The sequence below is a fragment of the Abramis brama genome, assembly GCF_963993115.1.
Source record: "Abramis brama genome assembly, chromosome: 15".
Classification (NCBI taxonomy): Eukaryota; Metazoa; Chordata; class Actinopteri; order Cypriniformes; family Leuciscidae; genus Abramis; species Abramis brama.
Window position 1 is genome coordinate 31,397,724 of NC_139977.1, and position 27,420 is coordinate 31,425,143.

General features: G+C 36.3%; 1 protein-coding gene across 1 annotated transcript; it reads right to left on the reverse strand.

The window, feature by feature from the left end:
- Window positions 1-4,649: 4,649 nt before the first annotated feature.
- On the reverse strand, window positions 4,650-25,693 carry shc3 (SHC (Src homology 2 domain containing) transforming protein 3). Its single transcript, XM_084136200.1, has 12 exons — window positions 24,654-25,693; window positions 18,734-18,804; window positions 16,270-16,333; window positions 13,721-13,840; window positions 13,417-13,470; window positions 12,976-13,027; window positions 11,560-11,689; window positions 11,340-11,487; window positions 9,480-9,534; window positions 9,123-9,317; window positions 7,754-8,058; window positions 4,650-5,185 (listed from the first exon to the last, which is right to left on the reverse strand). Exons 1-12 carry the CDS (start codon window positions 25,176-25,178, stop codon window positions 5,057-5,059), a joined length of 1,848 nt encoding a protein of 615 aa, XP_083992326.1. The 5' UTR covers window positions 25,179-25,693; the 3' UTR covers window positions 4,650-5,056.
- Between the last annotated feature and the right edge of the window lie 1,727 nt (window positions 25,694-27,420).

Sequence of the window (27,420 nt, forward strand, 5' to 3'; positions counted from 1 at the left end):
TAAAGTTAGCTTCATTCATTGAGAGAAAGGTATGACGTCACATGTGCGCCTTTTGGGTTTGTAGTCTTTGTAATTACGTGTTTTCACAGTCTTATATCTCAACAGTTTTACATCAAACTGTGACTTTCTTGACTTTAAAATGTATCTTTTAAATTGACAAACATCATATGTGTAATTCAGGGCACAATTCAAACGAGATCAAAATATTTGTTGTCTCTCGCCATTGACTACCATACAATATTTTTCCGAAATAAGGTCCCATGGTGTTCCACCGGAAGGGGAGGGACTTAGGCTCTCTATTCCATAGCCGGATCATTTCCATAATGACCAACGCAATCTACCAAGAGCAGCGCAAATGAGCGTCTGGTTTATGACACGCTTTTATTGGTCGTAAATAATCGCGCAAATACCAGTAAATTGACGAGCGCAAACTTTAGTAAACCTTGCGTGATTCATTTAAATACTTTCCTCCCATAAATTTTGCATCTGAAAAGCAAACTCCTACAAATGGATATGCAATAAGCTCAGCCGCAAAAATAACCCTGTCCATGCATTTTCAGCGCTAATTTTTCACTGTGTCTTTAGTAAATTCTGACAGTAGGGTTTGCGCTGGCGCAAGCTGTTAGTAAATCTGGCCCTTAACTTGAAAAACGTTTAACGTGACATAATGCACCAATACAGTGATATTAAAAGATCAAATTCATTATAGCCTACACCTTATTGACAATTTGTAGCATGAATGTGAGGCTTCCGGCGTCATCCGCTTCCAGTTATTTTAGCTGGACAAAACAGCTTGTTATGCTTCTTGATATTGCAAACTGGTATTTATTATCACACTATTCAAGTCTGCATGAAATGGAAGTTGCGATATTTTCTTTCCTACTGTGACATATATCCGAGTGAAACAAATGCGGGGCCCTCGTCATCAGAGAAGAGATGGCGCTGCAAGATGGGAAGTGATTCTGATTAGGCAAATGAATAATAATAAAAAATACTGATGTGCATGGATGAATCATTTATAATAAATACTACAATATTCCAAAAAAAAAAAAAGATTCATGGTGACTTTAAGCCACAATAAGCATGTTCTTTATAATGGTCTTGTATGGGAAAATGTATTGCATTCGTATTCTGGATTCATCTGTTCACCTGTATGCATCATCAGTAAAGTGTATACTGAGTTTGGTCTTTTAATATCACTGTCTTCATACTTCATACCTGATCAGGCGGGCAGTGAGGAAAGCCTTATTCTGCCCTCCAGGTGTGACATCACGTGAAAACTGAATACACACGGCACATAAAAAAAATCAACATACCGAGTCTTAACAAAAAGCTAAAGTACTCAGAGTGTTTACTAAAATAGCCTACATTATGATATACATCTGTAGTATGCACTTTTTAAGTGCACTTTAAAACATTGTTGCATACTAAAGTGCACAGTAAAGCATCAGCACATGTTAAGTGCATATTGACCCAAAGTCAGCGAGTGGAAAGCAGTTCTAATGAACTAATGATAGTGTATAACAGAACAAGATGCTTTCGTTTTACATCCCAACCTTATGATTCTAACCGATAAGCTCTCAGTTCTTAGATGGGACATATCAAACTAATTTGACAATTATATAAATATTGACTATTTATATTGTGCTATGTTTAATGATCTGTATACCCAAAGCCTTTTATTCCAGGTGTTGATATTGTATACTAGCATGTTTTACACTTTAGTCTTGTATATAGGTTGTTGATATAACTTAAATGTAACATATCTAAACTTTGACCAAAGGGCTAAAAAGAACATTCATACAAGATCTGTCTGTATGGAGTAAATGTGGGCTGCTGTAAAGTTATTTTCAGATTAAAAGCGTAATGTCTTAAACCAATGCAGCTGTTTATGGTAAAGCATGTCTTCCAAGTTTGTGGGTCTGTGTAAGTTTGATAATGATACTTGACTTGTGCCATCTGCTGGACACACACAAGCATCTCACTACAGCATTAGTGCATGCTATAGGACTTAGAAAACGTTTTATATTTAGTTTTTAAGTGCACTTTAAAACATTAGTGCATACTAAAGTACACAATAAAGCGTCAGTACATGTATATAAGAATTGAAATCAGCATAAAAAACAAATGCTACCATGATTTACAGTCTTCGATTACATTCACATACATTTTTTATGCTCATTAAAGTATTATCTCAACGCAAAAAAAACAATGCTCCTAAAAATAGGATACATTTCCTAGATGCAAAACATAATTTCTTGTTTATTATTTCTCTTGAATTTGAACTATGATTCTTTCCAGGTTCTGTGAGATTCAGTCGAGTAAGCAAAGAGTAACACACATTGATTGTTTTATTGCCACCAATCATAAAGAATAGGAATAAGTCATACAAGCAAAGATTATTTCTGTAAACACAGTTTGGGCTTTCGTACGTTGAGTTTTGTCACCTGTGATCATCAGAGCTGAAGGGGAATGAGATCAGAGAACACAGATGAGCTTCGACTACCGCACTTTAAAGAGAAAAGCATGAGAGTGTTAATAAAAGGCACGTTTTCCTTAACAGAACTTATTTTGCCAATCAATTTTGAAATTCTATAATGAATATAACTCGGAGCAGTCTAGTTAAGATGGTGTTTCGTTGCAGCATTATAAAAACAGTAAAACCAGCACTGTTTAGTTGGAGTCAGTTTAATGTGTATAATGTAACAGAACATCTTTCCCTAACATTAGGCATTTAGATAAACACGTGAAACAGACTCTGCAAAGGTCAGTGAAAATCTGCTGGGATTTGGCAGTTTAAATGGGGAAAGTTGACACCTCTGGAAAAATCCTTAGGTCATTTCGCAGACTAGGAATCTGTGAGTGCATGTTGTGTTGAGAATCGCTGTAGAGTTTGAAATGCAGATTTCTGGTTTCTTCAACAGTGTCATTTAAAAACAGCATTTAAAGATTTAGAGTTGGTGTCATGAAGCAGTTTAAGCTGAACTCGTCTTTCTTGTCTAAACCTGTTGATTTATCATGAGCTGCACTTTAGTTTTGACCGCAATAATGCAACTTTGACTCGCAAAATAGAAGGTGATATAATATTTATCAACAAAAATATGCACATGTAAAAGTAATGATTTTATTTTTGTGCTGTAAATTTGCAGTGAAACTATGAAGTATGAGATTTCTTTCTCATTGTAATATTTAAAATAAATGTAAAATAATTAAATTATATTACACACACACACAGATGAGAGATTATTTTCTCATTTTAATATTTAAAAATAATTAAATGTAAATAATTTAAAATAAATGTCAAATAAAAATAATTTAAAACTAAATATATATGAGATTATTTTCTCATTTTAATATTTAAAAATAATCAAATTACATGTAAACAATTTAAAATAAATGTAAAATAAAATTATTTAAAACTAAATATATGAGATAGATATATATATCTATATATATATCCTGTGCCTCCAAATCAATATTTCCAGAGTTTAATGTGACAAATGTCAATACATAAATATCATGTGTTGTTTGTGTGAGAGTGACAATATTTAAAGTGATGCAAACAATAACAACAATCATATTAAAATGGCCTATTTCGAGAAAGAAAAAAGATCCACAGTTGAGCATATATGAAACTGCACACAGGTCTTCACATCAGTGATTCTAGGCTACAAAACCTATTTAATAGCAATGCAAATCACAATTTAAGTGAATTTAAGGGTGAATCTCACAAAGATAGGTCACATTTCATTTTGCCAAAAAAGAAGAAAATAAAAAAGCTTTTTTGACATTAAGCTTAATTTTCCTTGACAAAAATATAATTTCGTGTTGATTTTTATGAGATGCACCTTTATGCATGATAACATTATCTTGCTGCTAATTTCTAATTAGTAATTGTATCAGATGCAAATTTCATTCATCCGAAATGTGGATTTAAAAGACAAAACTAAACGTTTACGGTGTAATAAACATGACTTGTTTTTTTGTGTTTTTTTTGAAAGCGTGTGTCTAAAACAGTGAAAAATCCAGTAATATTCCAGTTCATCCAGTAATTAGACTGTGCAAAACCACATCAGACCAAAAAGAGTAGATTGTGCTATTCACTTAGAACCGTTTAATTGAAAATAATCATCAGAAGAAGAATTATAATACCAATTTGTCTGTTTGTGAAGCCCACAGTCAAACCATGAAAGTCCTAACTGATAGAAACATCCAAGGTATAAAGTAAGCCCCGAACCGAGCGACTACACACCTCTGACACGTTTAAAGAAGGAGCTAAGCTCAATGAATACTGGGAAGCATAAATATTTAACATTGTGAGCATACACAAAAGCACCTCCGCTGGGGCTCTGGATGCTACCAACAATCAGCACAAGTACAGTTAAGTTAAGTCATGCGAGTGCCACAGGTTTCAACGTCATACAAAAATGTAGGTACTTTAAAGCCGTGTGTGCGTGTGTGTGTGTGTTTTTGGTCGTGGTGTGTGTACGTGCAGCATGTCGGAGTGTGGTTTCTGTTAAAGCAAACACATTCACGTCATCTTCCCTCTGAAAAGCATAATCAACAGTGATTGGATAGAAGCTACCAAAGGATCTGGCACACTAGCTGCAGTAAAGGACGAACTCCTAAAATAGGTCAATAGAAACAGCTTTTGTTTTTTTTTCCTGTTTTTCGTTTTCTCAAATATTTGTTTTCCTTCTATCTCTTACCAACGAACATTAAAATCCAGTTGTGCTTGATAGACAAAACTAAAACTTTTTTTTTATTTATTCTAAAATACTTTTTCTTTATCTGGTTTTCCTCTCATCCCCTCTTGGAGATCCGAGTTCCAAACTTCCAACTTTACAACAAAGTCCACCAGCGTCTTCTTCAAAAATATAGATTCTCAACCAGCGCAATAAAATAACTGTATCAGTTCTATAAATCGGGGTCGATTCCTCTTTCGTTCTCTAAAAACGCTGTCCTCCGGCGTCACAGTCAAGCAGTTTGACAGCCGGCGACGTGTTCACCGACGGAAAGTTTGTTTGCGTAAAACTCCACGTGTTTTCAGGCGTCGTCACTGTTTTCTGTCGACCGGCTGCTTCAAACACAGTTCGCTTCCTGCCGAGACGATTGGCAGGTTGTTGTCACGGTGATGGCCAATCAGGTGGCTTATGCTCTCGAATATGTGATCTTTCGTCCGAACCTTGAGGAGACATAAATTTGATTTGAGAGTTTAAGCACACAGGACTGAAAGACGCTTGCATGTTCACTACTGTATAAACGTAGAGAAATTAATACTTTTATTGGATAAGGATTCATTCAATTGATCAAAAGTGACAGTAAAGACATTTTATAATGTTACAAAAATATTGCTGTTTTTTTAAACTTATGAAAGAATCCTTAAAAATATTCCACAGCACATTGATATTACATATAATCATCATATTAAAAGGATTTCTGAAGGATCATGTGACACTGAAGACTGGAGTAATGATTAACTGATTAGTAAATTACGTTTTAAAATATATTCACAGCTATTTTAAATTGTAATATTTCACATTTTTACAGTGTTTTTGATCAAATAAATGCAGCCCTGGTGAGCAGAAGAGACTCAATTTATCCTGAGGAAATATGGGATTTCTGTCATTAAAACCTGAAGTTTAAATGTTTTAGGATTTAGAAAAGTAAAGTTATGATGTAAAATGAAGATACATTGCAGTATTTCTGATTATGTGACTGATTAAATCGATCATGTGACTCTTAAACTTTTACTTCTTAAATTCATGTTCAACTTTTCACTCCAAATGTTGTACATTGAACTTCAGTGTTTGATTGAACTACAAACGAACCCAAAATAGAAGCATTTTCTCTGTGTCTCTAGAGACGTTTGAACCCACTGCTTTCATAGGTGATATTTATAACATCAATGCTCAGAGCTGCCTTGTTCTTTTTAAGAAATACTATATATATCAATTTTTCAACTCATTCTCATGGATAAAATGACACTTTAGCAACATCTTTTACAGGCTTTATGGAATTAGTCAAATTAACTATAGTTGAATAGTAGAGCTGCGTCCGACCAAAGATTTTCCTAGTCTACTGGTAGTCCTTCATTTAAGCCATTAATAGACTAATCGCAAGTATATATGTAACACTGCTTGCATTGTCCTACATTAATCACACTGCCCAGCCAAAAAAAAAAAAAAAAAGTTGCTGTTTGGATTTAAAGTGTCTATGATTGGATCATTATTGCAGTGATTATTATGTTTCTAGCATGTTATGTGTTCATCAATAGTTCTTCTAACCCTAACTGATGGAGTGTGTAGCTTTTCATTTCTTAAACACACATGTAGGAAGACACATCATGACCGTATTCCAGGATGACAATATCAAGACTCAAACTGTGAAAGAATGGCTGGGAGGAGCATGAAGAATCATTTCACACATGAATTGCATCACAACATTTATTTAGGTAACACTTTATTTTAGTGTCCTTGTTACATATGTTATATGTACTTACCATAGTAATAACTGTAAATTATGTATAATTACATGCAACTAACCCTCAACCAAACCCTAATCCTACCCTAACCCTATTGTAAGTACATGTAGTTGCTTAATATTACTCAGTACTTAAATATAAAATTACACTGTAACAACGACACCTTAAAATAAAGTGTAACCTTTATTTACATTAATTATTTCCATCAAAAGGTGCATCAATTTTTGGTCAAGAACAAGTATTGACAATTCTAACAACCATTCTCTCACAATCTGAGCCTGATGAATCTTGATATTATACTCTTGGAATATGGCCATGATGTGTCTTCATACATGTGTGTTTAACTAATGAAAAGCTACACACTCCATCAGTTAGGGTTAGAAGAACTGTTGCCGGACATATAACATGCTGGCGACTTTTTTTTTGGCTGTGCAGTGTACTAAACCATAATGAGCCTTTAAAAGATCAATTAAGTGCACACTTTGAAGATGTGAATGAAGTGGACGAGGCTGACCCTCATCGCCTCAGACATGCCTATAGAGAGAAATGCACGTTAAGTTAAAAATGGCATGCAGCAAGCGCTGTACTAATTTAGCTTCCACACACACTCCACATGAACACTTGGAAATGCGCCTAATAATAGCACACATTTATCTAGGTTAGCGTTAGAGTGAGCGGCTAACGTTAGGCTACTACTAATATGTTAAAAAGTGATAAGTCAATGAATGTTTGGATGGATCCGCCGTGTTAACGATCTGTCCATCGGACTTTGCCTGTGGAGTTTTTTATTTTCTGTGATCAACCAACTAATTAACATCTGGTCGACCAAGCCTCTTCTCATCGACTAACATTTACACTCAAACCAAACATTATTCAGACACCAGATATAATTTTTAGCACCTAGTGGGTTCAGGACACTTTAGTTCATTTATGAATGTGAGGATAGCAAAATAAATTAAACTGTGACATATTATTCCCAATAATTCTTCATACAGTGACTACCAGTAAAATGTATAAAAATTTGGGACCAAAAATGATTGGTATTATCTAATTGTGTAGTTAAATTTAAAAGCTGACATATACAACATAATTCATCTGTGAGACAGTCTAACAGAAGGATGGACGAAACCAGTGAAATATCAACTGATGTGATAACTTGTCATATTTTATTACCATTTTCTAAACGATAGCGAATAAACTGTGATAATGTGAGAAATGTCGAAGGCGTCTGAATAAATGTTGGTTTGACTGTGGGTGCGCAGTTCTCACCGTTCCCTCTGGATCGACCAGCAGCAGGTGTTTGGCCAGGCCGTTGTGCATCCCCGTCAGCACGTATGACCCCGGGTTTGTGGCGCTCTTGCGCACCAGGAAGTCTCCGTCGTGAAGCAGCAGTTTCTCAGCCTGGCGCCGGCTCATCTCTCCGTGATACCACGCGTGGTCCTCCAGCTCCTCTTGAGCTCTCAGGGCGGCCGCTCGCATCAGCAGCGGACTGGAGTTATCCACGGACGCCGCTTTGTGTAGCTCTGAGGCCGGAGGAGCTGGAGACTGAGTCATGATGGCGTCCTCAAACGGCTCTGAGGGCGTCACACAAAACCTGTTATCTCATGTGCGGATATTTTTATTTCGTTGCAAAATGTCACTTTATCCGCATACATACAGTAGATACTCACAGGCTACGTTCACACTGTCAGTTTTTGGGATTGACAACCACATTTACTTATCGAGACTTCAGACATTTATATGATTAAAGTAGAGTCAAAGTCGTTGATGATGTCATTGATGAGCAAATAAGCCTGAACCTCGAGCTGAGACTCGAACACGGGTTGCCTTGTGCTCAGCTCTGGCATATTGACACAGCGCTCCTACATAACAGCTTATACTTATCAGTTCTTTTGTCTTTGGGTCGTTATATTTCTCACAGATTTCTGCTCGTTCTAAATCAGATACAGATCAAGTAGCACAATAAAGATTACATTTATATGATTGCATGAGTAAGAGATCGATTGCGTAAGAATTAATTCTACCTGGCAGCGTCTCTCTACTAATAGTGAAGCTGTGGGTTTTAGTTACTAAGAAATATATGCTAGAACTTTTCAGATTCTAAGCTATTTTATTGATAAATCACAGAACAGAGTTTACAATACATTTCTGCAGTACTGAATGATTCGGTGTGTGCGATCTTCATGTGATCTGCGAGCTACTGTCTGTATGCGTGTACGTTACAATGCAGCAGTGCATTAGTTTAGAACGGCGATTAACTTGCGTGTACAATAAGCGGTTTAAAACGTGAATTCACTCGATCAATTTTGAGCATCCAGATGGTTTGATGAAACACATCTTGTGGAGCGCTCTCTGAGTATGCATTTATTAGACATTTTAACTGTTTGGAAATGGAGCGTAAAAGTGGACTTCAAAGATTTATTATCCTGTTTTGCCCTCTATAGGCCATGAATGATCAGCGACTAATTGACGTCCAGCTTAAAGTGTCATGGCAGAGCATTAAAGTCGACTAGTCTGTGCAACCCCTGCTCTCTAGCTGTTGAAAGGAATGGCTGTGTTGTTCTCTGATTTTAACCAAATCATTTGCACAATTAATATTTTTTTCCTATCGGAAGCTGTGTTTACTCTAAACTCTTACTCATGTCAAAGAGGTCCTTCCTCGGGCTGTCTTTAGCTGTCCCGGTCGTGCCCGAATCGGACGCCGCCTCCGCCTCTCCCTGCAGGGCGGCCAACACCTGCGTGTCAATGTGCTGTGTGTTCACATACGTGGGGACTTCTCCTGCTTTAGGGGCTTGACCTTTGACCTCAGGGAGACTGTATATGTCACAGGACCCTAAATGAGAAGCACAGACAGAAAAAAAAAAAAAAAGATATTCTTCAAGATATTATACATTCTTCAAAACATCATCTTTTGTATCATACAGGTTTGCCACAAAGGTTTTTATGTGATCTGTCTCTTTAACTGTCTAAATGTGAAAATAAAAGTGAATTGTACCTTGCTGGAAGAACATGGGTCGGCCCTGGTAGTACGTCTGGTCGACTCCAGCGCCCTGTGTGGACAGCATATGAGTCATCAACAACAATAATGAAACCCCTCCTCATCTCTGACATTCACATTCACTGACAGACAGGAAACAGTCCACACTACAGGAAGTCATTCACTAATGTCAACATTTATACACGTTATTAAGAAGCAGATCATGTGGAATGTGAGTTTTTTTTTTTAAACAATAAGTAATACTGTACTGATAACTGTAACTCAAGTCATTTTCTTATGTTAAGTTGTTATTTTATTTATATTATTATATATGTTGGAGTGGGAAAGTTGGAATAGTTCTGCATTTTGTGTTGCTGGTTTCGGTATTGTAACAATATTTAATATTTACATATTATTTGAATAGAATTATTATATATGTTGGAGGAGGACAGTTGTAATTGTTATGTGTTGTTTCTTTTGATATTATAACAAAATATAATATTTATTTTAATTAAATTATTATATATGTTGGAGTGGGACAGTTGGAATTGTTCTATATTTTGTGCTGTTTCTTTTAATATTTTAACAAAATATAATATTTATTTTAATTTAATTATTATATATGTTGGAAAAGTTGGAATTGTTTTGTATTTTGTGTCAGTCATTTCAATATTATAACAAAATTGTATAAAAATAGAATTTAAATTTAAGTAAATATTATTACCATTAATATCAGATATGTTTGGTTCCCTCAATTTAAAATAGTCCCCCGATTCATTTTAGACAGAGCCGGACAGTAACTGAGTACATTTACTTGAGTACAGTACTTAAGTACAATTTTGAGGGATCTGTACTTTACTCGAGTATCATTTTTGGGGAGTACTCATGACTTTACTCAAGTACATTTGAGAGGCAAATATTGTACTCTTTACTCCGCTACATTTCTATCCATAACTGTGAGTACCTGTTACTTCTTCTAAAAAAAAAAAAAAAAAAACATCTCGGAAACCCTCTCAAATGTGATTGGATTGTGCAGGCGCCACTGTTTGGGACAGCCTATCAGCAATCACCTTCAGCTTTCCGCCAAAGTCAACTCCATGGTCAGATTTAGATAAGAGACGAAACCATGGACGAAACAATGGATGAAGACGCAGCAGGTCCATCCCGGGAGCGATATTTTTTTCCCCAGGATGGTAGGGGAAGACTCATGAATATTCATTAGGGAAGTCATCCCTGATTGGTCTTAACCCCAGTGATGGGTAGGTTTAGGGGTGGGGTTAGGGGTAGGTCATCAGACCAATCAGGGATGACTTCCCTAATGAATATTCATGAGTCTTCCCCTACCATCCTGGGGAAAAAAAAATATCGCATCCCGCGAATGTGCCAACCCGTGCCCCACCTCGCCAGACTATTTCAATTTTCTGAACAAGTTAATGATAGTTTTCGCTTCAAGTGTTTGCTGTGTTTACCAATGAAAGCACTGTGGCAGTAGTAATGCAATATTTAGAAAATGTACTCTTGTACTCTTGATACTCAAGTACTTTTAAAAACAAGTACTTCAGTACTTTTACTTAAGTAGACATCTGACTGTAGTACTTTTACTTGTACTTGAGTAAAATTTAGCAAGGGGTATCTGTACTTTTACTCAAGTAATGTAGCTGTGTACTCTGTCTGCCTCTGATTTTAGAGACCTGATTTCTTTTATCAACAGAAATAAAAACTATGTTTTACGCACACTTTATCATAGCATAATCCTTTACTATCATTCTTTACCAAAACACATGTACTGCATTTACAGAACGAACTGAGCTTGAGTGACTACTGATCCCCGGTCAGGTCACTTCCTGTCAGTGTGTGTGAGTGATTAGTGCTGCAGACCTGGCTGCTGTCTTGCGTCTGATTGGTCAGTCTAGCATCAATGAATCCTCCAGGTGGAGGCATCTTCCCGGGAATGCTGTTGTAGTAGTGATGATCGGCGGACTCCTCCCCTTCCTCTGTCCACGGGGGCTCGTCCGTACTCATAACCCTGAAGAGAGGACAAATGAGATGTAGAGGCAGCCTCAGGCTCATAGTCCTGAAGGTGTCTGTGTGGACTCACTTGTCGTGCATGGATGAGGGTTTGCTGGACGGACACTGCAAATAGAGCTGGAATCGCAGGTCGAACGCCTGACCGATCGTACTGATCACATCCTGAGCCAGACCGTCGGAGCACTCCAGAATATGACATGCTAGAAATCAACACACAGTCAGGATGAATCTCACCAAACCTGTCAAGAACATGCATGGGTCATATTTCACCCCAAAAAACAAAAAAAACATATCCAATTAATGACAATAGCACATTTAACCCTCTAAATTCTCATTAGTTTAGTCCGAAAATTTTTATATTTTTGAAATTGTGATGCTTTTGTCCATCATGGTAGCATTTGCTGTACAGCCTATATGTTCATTTAAAAATAATTGTATTGCAGTACAAATAAAAAAAAAAAAAAATACTATTTCAATATCATACATACATACATATATATATATATATATATATATATATATATATATATATATATATATATATATATATATATATGTATGTATGATATTGAAATAGTATTTTTTTTTATTTTATTTGTACTGCAATACAATTATTTTTAAATGTATATATACTGTATATATATATATATATATATATATATATATATATATAAAGCCTTTTTGATTTTAATTATTTTTAAAATATTTGTATTTATTTTTATATTTCAATATTTAACAACACATTTGCATATTCACGTTCTCTGATGTTGGTTAATTGTCATACGGCATGCAAGTTGACAAAAAATATTTCATCTTTCTTATTAAGCGTTTTATTTTGAAATTATTTAATTTTAGGGTGAGCTGTGACATGAACGTGTTTTTTATTCATCAAAATACATGAAACACAAATGAAGCAACAATCAATCTGACATACAGCTACACACACACACACACACAAGACACGCACGCGTGCTGAAGCTTTAGATATCAGCAGATGGTGAAACGGATGGCGATTTGCTGACTCACTCCGCTGTGAAGTGTTCATTACAGGATCTTTCCTCTGACAATATCAAAAATGCATTAGAAAGTACGGAAAGAGTTTTAAAACGTGGCCTCTGCGCTGACAGGAAGTTAAAAGATCCATGAAATGAAAAGAGAGGAAGATATAACAGCCACAGAAATTGATTTTTTGATGCTAAATGCAGCCGTGGCGGACTGATCAATCACGCTTGTTTGTGGATGTAGCGCTACAGGGCGGCCCAGTGTGGGAAACACAATGAAATGGCCCTCAGGAGCCATAGAGCTAAAACTGTGGTTGATCAACAAAGAGCCTCGCCAACTCTGCACCAAACATCACTGTGAATGTTATGGAGATATTATGAAATTAGTAAAGGTGATAATTCATTTGCTACTGGTCAAAAGTTGACAGGTCACACACTCAAACAAACAGTGTTCCTCTCAACATAAGAGAAGACGGGAGTAATACCTCTCCGGTTAACAGGATCTTTCGCTACATAAGCCACGTAATCAGTCGTGTCCTGTTGACAGAAGACAGAGAAAATTTATTATGACATTATATCTATGAGTTCATTCACATGTGACCGCCCACATTTAATCATTAAAAATGGAAATGGAATGGAATAAAAATAGTATGACATCACGATTACGAGCTAATTAACATATGACCCACATTAACATATCAATATTTATTCAATATTCAGCAACTTGATCTCATAAACAACTAGTATACAGAGACTAGCCAGTCATGAGGTCATTTACGAACAGAAGTCTCAAAGGGTGGAAAATAATCATTAAAAGCGAAACACCTTCATTTCCCCCCCGAGCGCTCTGAGATTTGCCATAAAGTGTCGTGAGACTGAACGTCAGCTGAAGAATGAATCACTGGTGTGATGTTGTGAAGTCTTACCGGATCTCCACCGGAGGCAAAGGATATGGACTGCATGTGATGATTGGCTATTATCTGTGGAAACAGGAAGGAGCATCATTCATCTGCAATAAAACACTTCATCGAGAGAGAGAGAGAGACAGAGAGACAGAGAGAGAGAGAGAGAGAGAGAGAGAGAGAGAGAGAGAGAGAGAGAGAGAGAGAGAGAGAGAGAGAGAGAGAGAGAGAGAGAGAGAGAGAGAGAGAGAGAGAGAGAGAGAGAGAGAGAGAGAGAGAGAGAGAGAGAGAGAGAGAGAGAGAGAGAGAGATGTGTGTGTTTTTGTACCTGTTTGGAGTCCGGTGTCATCAGGTTTAAACTGCTGGTGGAGATGTTGAGATTGATACTCATTCCAGCAAACTGCAGGTTACTCTTGCCCAAAATACTGGAGAGAAGTTTCGAGGGAGTCTGAAAGAGAGAAAGACACACATTCAGATTATACTTCTTAATTGTTTCTTAATTTCCTTATTGCGCTATGTGATGATCGCTGATTTCTTACACCGTCTACACCGAAAGTGACGAAGCTACCGCTGCAAATCCATTTGCCGTTCCTGTCAGGAGTTGCATTTGAAATACGTCAGAAATAGAGCGGGGCATCGTGATTATAATGGGCTCGTTCTGTCTTTTATCGCGTCGCGCCGCTTGCGTCTGGTGTTGAGACAGTGTTAGACTGCTTGATAATTATGTGCCCTGCATTGAATAGTAGCTTCAACCACATGATTTGATTTTATATTTCAATATTTAATAATATTCAATAATAATAATAATAATAATAATAATAATAATAATAATAATAATAATAATAATAATAATAATAATAATATTTTATATAGTTTTTATAAAGTTTTTATTATACATTTTTATTTAAATATATTCTGAATGATTCAGGGTTATTATAGTTCACTAAAACTAAAACCATAAAAACATTATTTTGTTGTTGTTGTTTGAAATAAAAAAAATGTTAGCTAAAATAAAATATATATAAAATAATAAAATAACTAAAACTGAAATAAAAATTAATAAAAACTATAGACATATTTAAAAAAAAAAACTTTTACAAATGATTAAAATTTGAACTAAAATGAAAATGTACAAAAAAAATCTAATTATTAATAAAAACTACATTAGTATCTCATTGTATAATAACACTGGAATGATTTTTTAAAAATATATTTCATGTTAATTTGATTTATTGTTATTGTACATTTTTATTTAAATATTGTTATTTTTTAATATTTATTTAATATTTGATACATTTTAATTATATTATTTTAATTGATTTTACTAATTTATTTAGCTGTAAATGCTTTGCCTATTAAAATGCGCTTTTTAAACTTATTAAATTCAAATCACTCCAGTCTTCATTCATATTACTTAATGGAAGAAATTGAAGAAAAAAAAACCCCACACACACACACGAATCGCATCATTCTGTGTTTGTGTGCTAAACTGATCCAGTGTGGCTCCATTAAATCAGGACATACAGCGCAGCACGCTTTAAAAGTTCCCTAAAATCCCCACACACACGTCTGTTCATTTGAAAGCGGACACGTCCCTTTCCACGGCTGCAATCCTCGCAGCAAACGTGCATCACACACACACACACACACACACACACACACAGCAGGAGGCATGAGGCCTGATTACTGCTGCTCAGCACAGAATGAGTCACCGTGCTAACAGTATGCCCACACACACACACACACACACACACTGCAGCATGCCGTTTCTCTTTCTCCAGCCTTTATTTGATCTCTAACTGTCTTTATCTCACTCCAAACCTTCTGATGCCCCGCTTTTGGTCTTTTTTTTGCATGTTATCTTTGTTGATCTGCATCTATAACCTCCACCTCCTGTTGTCATGTACAATCATCTAGAACTCTATCTGTTGTATGTAATGTATGTAACTCAGTTTGCTTCATCCTGACATGCCTTTAACATCATGTTTGCACCATCAACATATTATTTTGCATGAAAACTGAACATTTCCTAAGACAACAAATGGGAATATGCAGGCTATAATAATATAATAATACTTAATAATTGCAACACAAAGGAACCAGGCTTGTGGATTGTTGCACGAGTTTCCAAGTTGGAAGTCCGACTTTAAGGGGCTTTCGATAGAGTGCAACAGTGGCCACTGCGTTGGTTCCGGAAGTATTTTTTTCCATTTATTTCTCCCATAAGGATTTCAAAACTTTGATTTGAAGCAAAAAAAGTTTTTGAAAAATCAGACAAAAATACAAAGGCACAAGACTGTGTGTTTAACGGCTTTAGTGAGGGAAAGAACTACAATCCCATGAAGCATTGCAAACGGCATAATCGAATTAAAAACAATGGAGAAATATAAAACTACTACTTTAGAAATGTATATATATATAAAATGTATTGCAAGATATGCTTATATATTCAAATATTTAAGTATTTTTTAAAAGAGTAGGTACTAGGGACTAAACTAAAGTGATCTTTTGGCGTGTTGCTTTTTTCAACTCTCTGATTTTACGTCTGAATGTTCTGCACAGCATCATGGGTAATGTAGTTTTTCCACCACAAATTCTGCTGTTAAACAATTATTTTAAAACTAAGCTGAAATAATGTGAGCTGACGCCTTCAGCAGAAGCAAATACCATCAATTAACAACCTCGTAGCTCACTGTACGGCTGTCTTTAAAGGTTTAATCGTTCAAAATAAATGTTCCTATGGAGAATATGAATGGAGTTGTTACTTCTTTGAAACTATGGAGTGCAGTATAATAGCTCATCTAATTTAGTTATTTTCTTTAACATATTTCCACACATTCTCTCCTCACAAAGCATCTCTGTTTTCTCTCGTTCTACCTTTCTCTTGCGCAGAGCTCCTTTGGCACCAGGGACGGCTTCACACACCAGACTGATCGCCTCCCTGTGGAGAGAAATTACAAAAAATATAAAGACGTGAGTAAGAGTAAGTAAGTATAGAGAGAGCAAACTGTAATGATGCTCTGTGCAAACAGTCCTTCTGGAGCCAGAGCAAACCTGTTCATTCTGGGATAGATCTGATCTGTTTCTGTCAATCCGGCCTGGTTTTCAATAGCAGACGCTCATGATAATATCTAGGCTTGCCGATGGTTCATATTAAATAATGCAAATACAAATAATAATAATAATAATAATACTATAAACATAAACTAGAAAATTATATAAATGCATATACTTATATATATATATATATATATATATATATAAAATATTTTAAATATATATAAAATGCTAAAAATACTATATATTGACAAGGTTGAAAGGAAAGGAAATATACTATTTTTGATAAATACATTGTTGATAAATAATAATAATAATAATATAAATATAATAATTATATAAACAAAAAACCTATATAAAACTCACATAAAATAAAAATATAATAAATATTTATATTTTAAATATAAAAACATTTGCTAAAAATTATATATAGATAAGGTTAAACATTTTTAAAATGTTCATATTTACCAAAAAAAAAAATCATAAATTATACCGGAATTTTGTATAAAGAAAATTAAGCCTATTTAAGACCAAAAAAATTATTTTGCACAATGACATAATTTTCAGAGCAATTAAGCACATTTCTAACCATTTTCCTATTTCTGTAATGCGTTCCGACAAGTTGTTTTAAATAATGCTCAAATTAATGCTGATTTTCATAAGACACTCATTACTAAATGCAATGCAACAAATACTACCATGATGTATAAATACTTATATATATAGTAGCGAAATTGGGATTTGAAAAATTACAGTATTGAGAATTTTAAATTCCAAGAAATATAAATGCATTTTTTTTTCTGGACATGTTCTCGACACATTTGATGAGATGTTTTACACAAGGCACAATAAACATAAACTATCACAGTCCTCTTTGCACCCGTCTGACTTGTGTCCAGAGAGCAGTCGGGAGTGTGTGGTGTGTTCGTGCGAACGCCACAGCAGAGAGAGCAGGAAGTCAGGCAGAAAAGAGGATATGACATGTCATCTCCAGCGTCTGTATGAGGATCGGCCCACACAGCCCAGCGCTCAATAAACAAGCAGCGTCCGCTGGGATCCGATCTGCTGCCTCTACACTAATGTTACGCAATGACTCATCAGCAGCACACATGGATGGGTTACATTCACATCTCATGCGCTCATTTTAGCAACAATAAATGAGTGTTTGGCAGCGGGTGCAAATAAAGAAGAAAAAAAACATAAAAGTGCCATAAAAAAGCTGATAACAGTCATGTAACGCCACACGGGAGCCATTAACTGTGATGTAACCGTTAGAGCAACTAAAACGCAGAGTACAAAAGCCATTACCTGTGATTTAGTGGCAAAACAACAAAAACATCAATATTTATAAATTCATAAACATAAGAAAAAATAATATAAAAGAGAAAACTAAACATTACAAACACGCTCAGCTAAAATGCTCTCTCCCTTCTATTGTCTTCAATAGATATCATGTCATGTGTAGGATTGGAGAGTCTTGATTCATTAGGACAAAAACTAGTAAAATCAATACCTTAGGTTGTGTTTCACAGACAAAAAAGAAAAAAAATATATGAAAAATATAATGATGCACTCGTTTTTGTCAATCTTTTTACATAATCTTATTTTTAAAATAAATAAATAAATAAATAACTAAATTGCAAAATAAAATATATTTAAAAAGCGAGGAAAATGAGTGCAGATCATCATATATTTTTTTCATTGTGTGATTATTAGTATTAACTGACATTTGCACCTTTTTACATAATTTTATTTTATAAAATAAATGAATAAATTGTAAAATAATATTTTTTTTTAATTGAGGAAAATGAGTGCATATTTTTTTCATTGTGTGATTATTAATATTAATTGACATTTGCACCTCTTTTTAAATCTTTTTACATAATTTTATTTATAAAATAAATGAATAAACTGTAAAATAATTTTTTTTTTTTTAATTGAGGAAAAATATTTTTTTATTTTGTGATTATTAATATTCATTGATATTTGCACCCTAAGTTGGTAGAGCACACTAATTTTATAAAAAAAATTATAGCAAAATCTTAAGCTATTAACACCACTGTTAATTACTATTTTTTCTTTTATCTTTATCTTTTATAAAGATAATGATGGATTAAAATTACTAAAGGTGCCAGTATGATATATGGTATATGATATGATAAACTTCTTTCTTTGGAAGTGTGTGAATCCATGCATGCTACTATTCCTTGTACAACATAAGAGGAAGAGTTTGTGGCTATTCTACACCTCTTCATTAGCAGAAAGACAGAGAGAGTGGTTGTACCGTGTGATTTGTGATCGTGTGGTGAAGTCCAGGGATCTCATGGACCGGAGGACTTCGATGCAGCCCAAATACTGAAAACAGAAGGACACAGACGAGATTAGAACAGCTGATAATCATCTTCAAAACTAGATATTGTCATTGCCCGTGTGTGATAAAGTACCATATTTATAAAGTACCATATTTATATTCAAATGTTGCAAATGTAACTTTTCTGCAAAATTGGAATATCGCATAAAACCTTTGCGAATGAAGCAACGTTTCCATGTGTTCAAGAGAACAACAACATCACTTCCTGACACAAAATATCTGTAATAAAAATAGAAATTGCTGCAATCGGGGGAAGCCACTGTGACTGTTTACGTACATCATAAATGACTTATGGCAGATGTCAAACACTGTCATGATATATCTTGCGTTTGGGAACCCAAACATGCGAGACACGTCTGGGAGGGAATTAAACCGAATCATTCTGATGACAGTCTTTGGCTCAGGCATTTCAGAACCACCAAACCAATATTTGAGATGCTGTGCGATGCGATTGGTCCGCTGGTTAGTCCAGTTATCCAATCACATGCTCTGTTGAGGCAAAGTCACGTGAGGTTTTTGTTGTGCATCCAGTTAATGTGTTTCCATCGTAGTTTATGCGCATGTCTTCTTATTAGATAAAAAAAAAATTGTCTGCCTCAATTGAGCGCAGTTTCTCTTGCATATTGCTGTTTCCATTCAGCATTTTTTATGCAATATCACGTATTCACATAAAAGTAGGCGGATGGAAACATGGCTTGTGATGCTTGTGAGTTAACACGATATCAAAATAACTTCTATCATTTCTGGGATATTTTGGCTTCATTTTTCTACAGTGGAAGGAAGCGGAAATGTGTCATCCATTTTTTTTTTTACAGTCTATGGTCTGTGGTCATACAAGAGCTGTATGAAGATTCTTCAAAAACTCCCTTTTTGCATTCAATAAAATAACAGCAAATAATAATATTAATAAATACAGTTTGTGAACGACATTGAGGGTGAGTAATTTATGACAGCATCTTCATTTTTGATTTAACTATTCCTTTCATACTTTAATCTGCCTGTCTACAGTCACACACTGTTACACACACACACAAATGTCACATATCCACATACAAAAAACACACAGACACGCCAAGCTCACATATGCCGACACACAATCAAACATTTTCTTCAGGAAAACAACAAATTTTTCAAAATCACAGACTGTTATTTCACACAATGTCCCTCATCAGATGTGATAAACTCTAAACCACGGCATTATCATGTCTGATCTGATCACATGACTTCTCAAACTCACTTGAACACATTTGTTGGATAAGGAGCGAATGGATTTGTTGTAATTTTTTATTTCAGCATAAAAGAGACATTTTTTCAGTCTGTCATTTTATGCTAAAATAAAATTGATTACTGCAAAAGAAAAAAAAAAATGCATTTTGACACTTAAGTATTACACCCTTCATATCATATCGTTTAATCTATAAAAACTTAAAAACCCTAACCCTGCATGAACTATAAGAAAGTATTTAATAAGTGAAATAAATAAAATAAAAAGTGATCAACAAAAAGCAAAAAACTAAATCGACAATGAAAAAAAAACTTTAAGCACACTTTAGCTTCAAGGACTCATCTGATATTCTTTTATCTATAAAAAGCTCAAAACCCTTGAAAGTATTCAATAAAATAAAAAGAAAAAGGAAAAGTGATTAACTACAAAAGCAAAAAAAAAAAAAAAACACTTCAGCTTCAAAGGATGTACCTCATGTTATATTTTAACTATAAACATCTTAAAACCCTACATGGACAAAAAAAAATAAAAAAATAAAATAAAATGTGATCAACAACAAAAAGCAAAAAACTAAAATCGACAAAAAATAAAAAATAATATATATATATATATATATATATATATATATATATATATATATATATTATATTATATTATATTATATTATATTATATATATATATATATATATATATATATATATCACACTTTAGCTTCAAGGACTCATCTGATATTATTTTATCTATAAAAAGCTCAAAACCCTTGAAAATATTCAATAAAAAATAAATAAAATAAAAAAAAGTGATAAAAGCAAAAAATTAAACAGAAAAAAAACCCCCACTTCAACTTCAAAGGATGTACCTCATTTTATAGTTCAACTATAAAAATCTCAAAACCCTACATGGACAAAAATAAAAAAAGAATAAAATAAAATAAAAAGTGATCAACTACAAAAAGCTTTAAGGATTAATCTCAAACACAAAATCCTAATTCTGCATGAACTATATAAGAAAGTCTTAAATAACATGAATAAAAATACAAATAAATAAAATCCTTATATAATTATAATCTAAAAACAGCCAGCAGTGCTTCAGCTGTGAATTAAAAATGAGCAACGCATGAGAACAGTGTGACGTCCTCTCCAGTCGATGACATCATGCATCAACAGTGACATCATGCATCAACACATCTCAGCTCTTCTCAGCCCGTCACGTCACCGATCCCTCAAAGCCGCATGACTCACTCACTGAGAGTCTCACTACAACTTTCCTTGACTAAACGAGTGACTCACCTGCAGTAACCCACCTGAGAACCGTATAACAACGGCAGATTCGGCTTCTCCCAGGAACGCTGTCAGAGCTGATTAGTTAAGATCACTCGAGTGGTTCATGGAAAATCATCTCCTCACTGCCTCTCTTTTTAACAGTCCAGATTAACTCACTGGTGTACGATTCAAAGCGCAGACAGGAAATGAGGCCGGAAACGGACGATGAGTCAGAGCAACAGTTTTTAGCTAAATACAATGACGAAAGCTAATTGCTAATTGACTGATTGTATTAGACAAAGTGGCTATTATATAGTAACATGCCAAGATAATCAAGTCAAATCAAATCTTTTCACAATACAAATTTCAAAGCAGCTTAATAAAAAAATGTTAATGTTTATCTTCATGCCTTATAGTCACATTTAGCAGATTAGAGCCGGGCGATAATAGAGTTACATTTCGTGATGATATAAACAATCAAGCATTTGAGATTTGCTATAGTATATATTCTCACATAACTATATAAAGTGCTGGGTGACAATATAGTTAAATTTTGCAATGAAAAAAAAAAATTGCTTTACATGAGTATACTGTGTGTATGCGGATAAAGGTGGATCTAATACATACATATATATATATATATATATAAGTGCCATCTGAAATTTCCTTCTAGAATGATCATTTTTATCAAGCTTGTATGTTTATGTTCAGTTATTTCACTTTAATGGCAATGAAAATGACCTATTAATTGTCATTAAAGTGAAATTACTGAACTTAAACATACAAGCTTGAAAAAAAATGCTCATTTTAGAAGAAAATTTCAGATGGCACTTAGATGCTTTTGCATCTGAAGTCTCTCTCTATATATATATATATCGTGCGATAACGCAGTTTACATTTTTGTGAGGATATAAACAAGCCAAGACTTGCTATCTCGTATATATTGCTCTATATGTGATATTCAAATTCACACATGAGAATGAAACCGGCTCTTAATAATATATCAACACAGCCACACAGAATAACACACACACATATTTGCACACTAAACTGCCAACAATCTTGAACATGCACTATATATTTACTGTAAGGCATGACCCAAGTGCCTTATTGCTTTTAATAGATATAAATTAAGTGCACAAATTTTCACTTAAACCCATAAACCAAGCCTGGGCCGTATCTAAAGTCTGTAGTCTGTCAGAACGCTGGTAGTGTGTGTTTGAGAAGCAGCCTGTCCAGTCAATGTCAGCAGCTGTCCTTTTAGTGAAATGGAGCATGGTGTGTGTGTGTGTGCGTTCATGCACAGGGTCACTCAATAAGTGAACTGTAAAGAATAACACACATTCAGCCTGCAGAGGGACGCCGGAAGGGTTTGTTATTGAAGCTGCCAACTTTTACCAACTAACTCTTACAAACTAGAAACACTGTCCTTTTCTTCCTCTGTCACTCTCTTCACGTTAAATGCTTTGAGAGACCTTGGTCAATGATAATAAAGACACATTTAGTTCCCTTCCAATGCACATTGGTTTGCATCATCTAATTCAATCGTGTCGACGGTTCGTGTTTTGCCTCGACAGCAACTGACAATTCAGAAGGGAAAAAAGCTAGGAGGGAATAATGTATGATTCATTCCGCACGAATCAGAGTCACCTTTAGCTCAATGAGGCTGAGAACATGCTTATATGATCACAAACACATTAGATGATACGCTTAAAATACATGATACTGCAAGACCTGAGGTCAGCGCACAATATGCACGATCTATAATGCAAACATGTTCAAAATCAGTTAGAACTAATGCACTTATTAATGCACAAACATCTAAAAAATGTCTGCAAATAACCCGAAAAGGAGGCAATGATGTCTATATTTCTAAAGCTAATGTATACAAGAATGCACTACAGAAATTTCCATTACTTTTCAAGAGTTTACTCACTAATTCAAAATTATATTTCCAGGGTGTTTGACCATTGGAACCCTGGATATAAATATATATGAGCGTTTTAAATCAAACGCACAGAGCACAGGTGCCACACGCAAGTTACACTTGTGGACGTGTGGCGTACGTGCACAAATCAAAGATCAGTTATCATGTTTGTCTTTGCATATAGATGTGGACAAGAATAACAGCTCTGTCTTGCAGCGCGTCATGGTCCCCGGAGACGATACAGTAACATTACTGTAGCCGGAACAACGTCCCCCTGGTCTGCTAACTGGTCGCCGTGGTTACGCGATTTGCATGCACTTCCCTTTTGATGTGATAAACTTGCAGTTAATTTGAATAGATCAAATCTGTGGAGGTAAGAAAAAAAAAAAGTGGTCGCACGGACAACCGGAACACCATCAATATGTTCTCTCCTCTCACTAAGAGATGATTAATATTACTCTATGGAAAATGATGGCAGAAATGAGGCTACATGCTATACCGAGTTAAATAGAGTTTCATGGCTATGATCGGACAGTACTGATTTATCTTATTTACATACAACATCAACACTGCCTTTGGATCAGCACTAAATCAACAATGAACTGAATTGAGCTGAATAATGAGACTGTTGTCTTCTGTAGAGCTGCTTTACACTTATGTAATTTACGAATTTTACAACATTATCACTGTTATTTTCCTGTTTATTACTGTGAAGCTGCTTTGAAACATCTGTGTTGTATAAAGCGCTATATAAATAAATATGACATATAATGAGGAATACGGAAAAATATAGATCTTTCCTCACAAGTTTGGGCAACATTGCACTTGCAACTGGCCATTTTTTGACAACTGATGCTAAACCAAGTGTGTTGATAATATTAATCTGACTTTTTTGTTCTCAACTCAATAAAATGTCAACCATTTGTTATGCATAATCGTCTTTTGATTTGAGTCCATTTAGTTCCAACTAGAACAAAGAAAACAAATAAATTCTAATGAGACTGTAAATTCTTTGGATTATTTACAGACATTACTGCATGAGTTTCAAACATTGTCCAGAATAGTGCAAGCTAGAACAGAGAGTGATATGAGAAATAGTGAAGGCATAGATTTATTTATTTATTTATACATCTCTATACACTGTAACTGTGATATAAATTAAATAACACGACTTCATTCATCCCGCCCACCTCCACATGCATGCAAGATTAATGCAACAGATGCCATGTAAACATGCACGGTACTGTATGTGGCGGAACAGCCTGTGCTTTGGTGGTCAGTCGTGCGACCTACACTATTCCAAACCGTACACATAATCCCTCTGTACCAGCACACGGACAGGAAGACGCTGTACGCTGATGAAAAAAACAAAACACAACAAGGGAAATGCAAGAAGAGTGAAAGGATTTGGATCTTACCTTAACGACGTACGTCACTCCAGGTCCGGAAATCTTCTCGCTGGAGTGCAGCCATCCACGAGACGGCTTGTTCACCAGCCCGCCCGTCCCGCCCAGACTCCATCCCTCTCCCCCTCCAGGCTGAGACTCTTCCATCCTGCACTTCTTCCCCGAGCTCACGAAGCCGGGCTCCAGCGGGGCGTGAGGCGCTGAAGACGAGCCCGGGCTGCCGGATCCGCCTCCCGACGCTCCTCCCTGGAGTTTGGACACGGCCAGGTCCTTCACGGCAGACGGCAGGCCCTTGATGCCCAGCAGACCGGAGGAGTTGGCGAATTTGAGGTTGGAGACTTTGTTGATGAGGGTGCACAAGGTTCCCGACTCTTCCGAGGGTTCGGGGTCGGCTGGAGGGGCGTACGGAGGGTCGCCCACGGGCGGCGACGGCGGGACGGCCGAGACCTTGGCGTTCATGGAGAGACCGTGCAGAAGCTCATCGACGGACGTCACTGACTCATTCCGGAATCGGTTGTATTTAGCACGGTGAAGCATTCCCCTCGGTATGCCAGCCTACACACGAACGGACACATCCAACTCCCAGCTAACCGTCCACATCTTTTGCATGCTGGAGCTGAGAAAGCGTCCTCGAAGGGGTTTGAAGAAAGGGAGCGGGTGGTCGTCAGGAAAATCCGACGCCACGCAGCAGCAACTCGGGGACCAAAAATAAACCACAAAACGCGGAATCCATGGAGACAGAGGACGATGAGAGAAAAGCAGCGCGAGGTCACTCCTCTACAGAGGGCCAGAGATGGCAGAGAGAGAGACAGATCTCTAGTGAAGAGATGTCTCTCTCTCTCCCCGCATCCTGGCAGATCCCTGAACATGCATGACTCACTCTGAGAGAGGGAGAGAGAGAGAGAGAGAGAGAGAGAGAGAGAGAGAGAGAGAGAGAGAGAGAGAGAGAGAGAGAGAGAGAGAGAGAGAGAGAGAGAGACCCTTCTCAACAAAAGACTCACTCTACACTGCAGAGCACTTTCCGTTACAAAAAAACTCCCACTTACTGCTCGGTAGAACCAATCAATTCGCAAAATTTGCCCTGTCTATAGGAACGCCTCCTGCTTTGATTCAGTTCGTGTGAAAACAGATAAATACAATGAAAAAGATGCTACAAAGAGATCACTGAGAAGAGTGAAATCCGAGCTCAGTCAAAACGAAGGAGGATCTTTGAATCAAACTACTCAAAATGATGCCAAAACAGTCATAATTTGCTGACATAATTCAATGCAAAAATCACATTAGAGTAGCGTGCATGTTGTCGGATCACATGTACGCCACATAGAATGAAACTTGAGTCGGTGTGCATAGCGATTGCTAATTTTTCTTACGTGCAATTGTGGCTTTACTTTAATTCAGAAGCAAGGTGCTCTAATGAAACGTAAGCATAATGATTGCACATGACTGTGACATAAAAATAAATAAAAATCTAGCAAATTACCTAAATGACATCAGGGTTAAATATATTTGAATGCGTTCACCTTTCGCCCACAACCGCGTTCCACCTAGCTTTTGTTAACGGCGAGTTTAAAATGTGCACGAATTTAAATCACAAGACCAATACGGCTTTATCTCTTTGTTTGTCACGTTCGTTCTTCCTTACATACTACGAAACATCGGCATAAATCTATCCACACGGGCACTCGAATATCCCCCCCTACAGAAGGCAAAACAAGCCAAGCTTTGCTTCTGAATGAGCTTTGTTGAATAATTAAACATCCCTCTCAAATACACAACGTCGAGATTCGATCTCACTAAAACGCCATCCGGATTCAGCAAGGATACAACCGTAAATAGTGATGTCAGATCTCCCAGCCCCATTAAAAAGCATCCAACGGGATGAAGCCCATGACATTAAGGCAGCAGAAAAAGAGCCATTCATGTAAAATGTCCAGAAGAGCTTGTGACAGGCAAGCGGCAGTCATTCACAAGCTTCTGTAACGCTGCGGCTAACGCACTGCAGTCCCTCCCAGCGTCTCGCTTTCCTGCCTGCCTGCGAATTGAAAAAAAGAAAGAAGAAAAGACAGAGAGAGAGAGAGAGAGAGAGAGCAAGGGGTTTGTCTTCTCCACTGAGACAAAAGCAAACAAGCAAGCAAAAAAACAAAAAAAGCGTTATGCGTGCTCCTCGCTCGGTGTTGTCACGGAGATGCAGGAGAGATGCTGAGGAGAGGAAGAGAGGATGCTGAGGAGCTGTGGAGGGAAAATGTTTTGGGCTGGCTGTGAATGGAAAGGCAGACAGGCATACCGACGTTTCTGTGAATGAAGTCAGGCCTCGGCAGCTTTCTGCACGGCAATCCCTCGGGATGGATCCCGACCGGCCAATCAGGGAAGAGCAGGATGACTCATTCAGGGTAGGCTGGCTGAATAGTGGGGCAAACCACTTGAAGCACAGGTGAAGGGAGAAACCATTCTCATCCTACAGCACTGCAAACTGCTCGCTGCGTCGCATCTAAACTCCTGAATCCATGTTGTTCTCCTCTAAAATATCTCCTGGCAGGATGCATGGCCTGTTTTGGAAAAGAATAACAGCGATCAAATGCACACTCCAATAAACTGGCCCCTCCTTGTGTCCTCCTGGGGGCAAACTTTGCACATTCATATGAATGAAGGGTGATCAAAGAACATATGCTGAACTGAATCAACTGAATTATCAGATGCATCCTGCCCAGCAGAGCCATTAACATGCAGTATGCTAGCCGAGCTCTGGAAACAGGCAGAAAAAACAAACAAATAAAAGGAA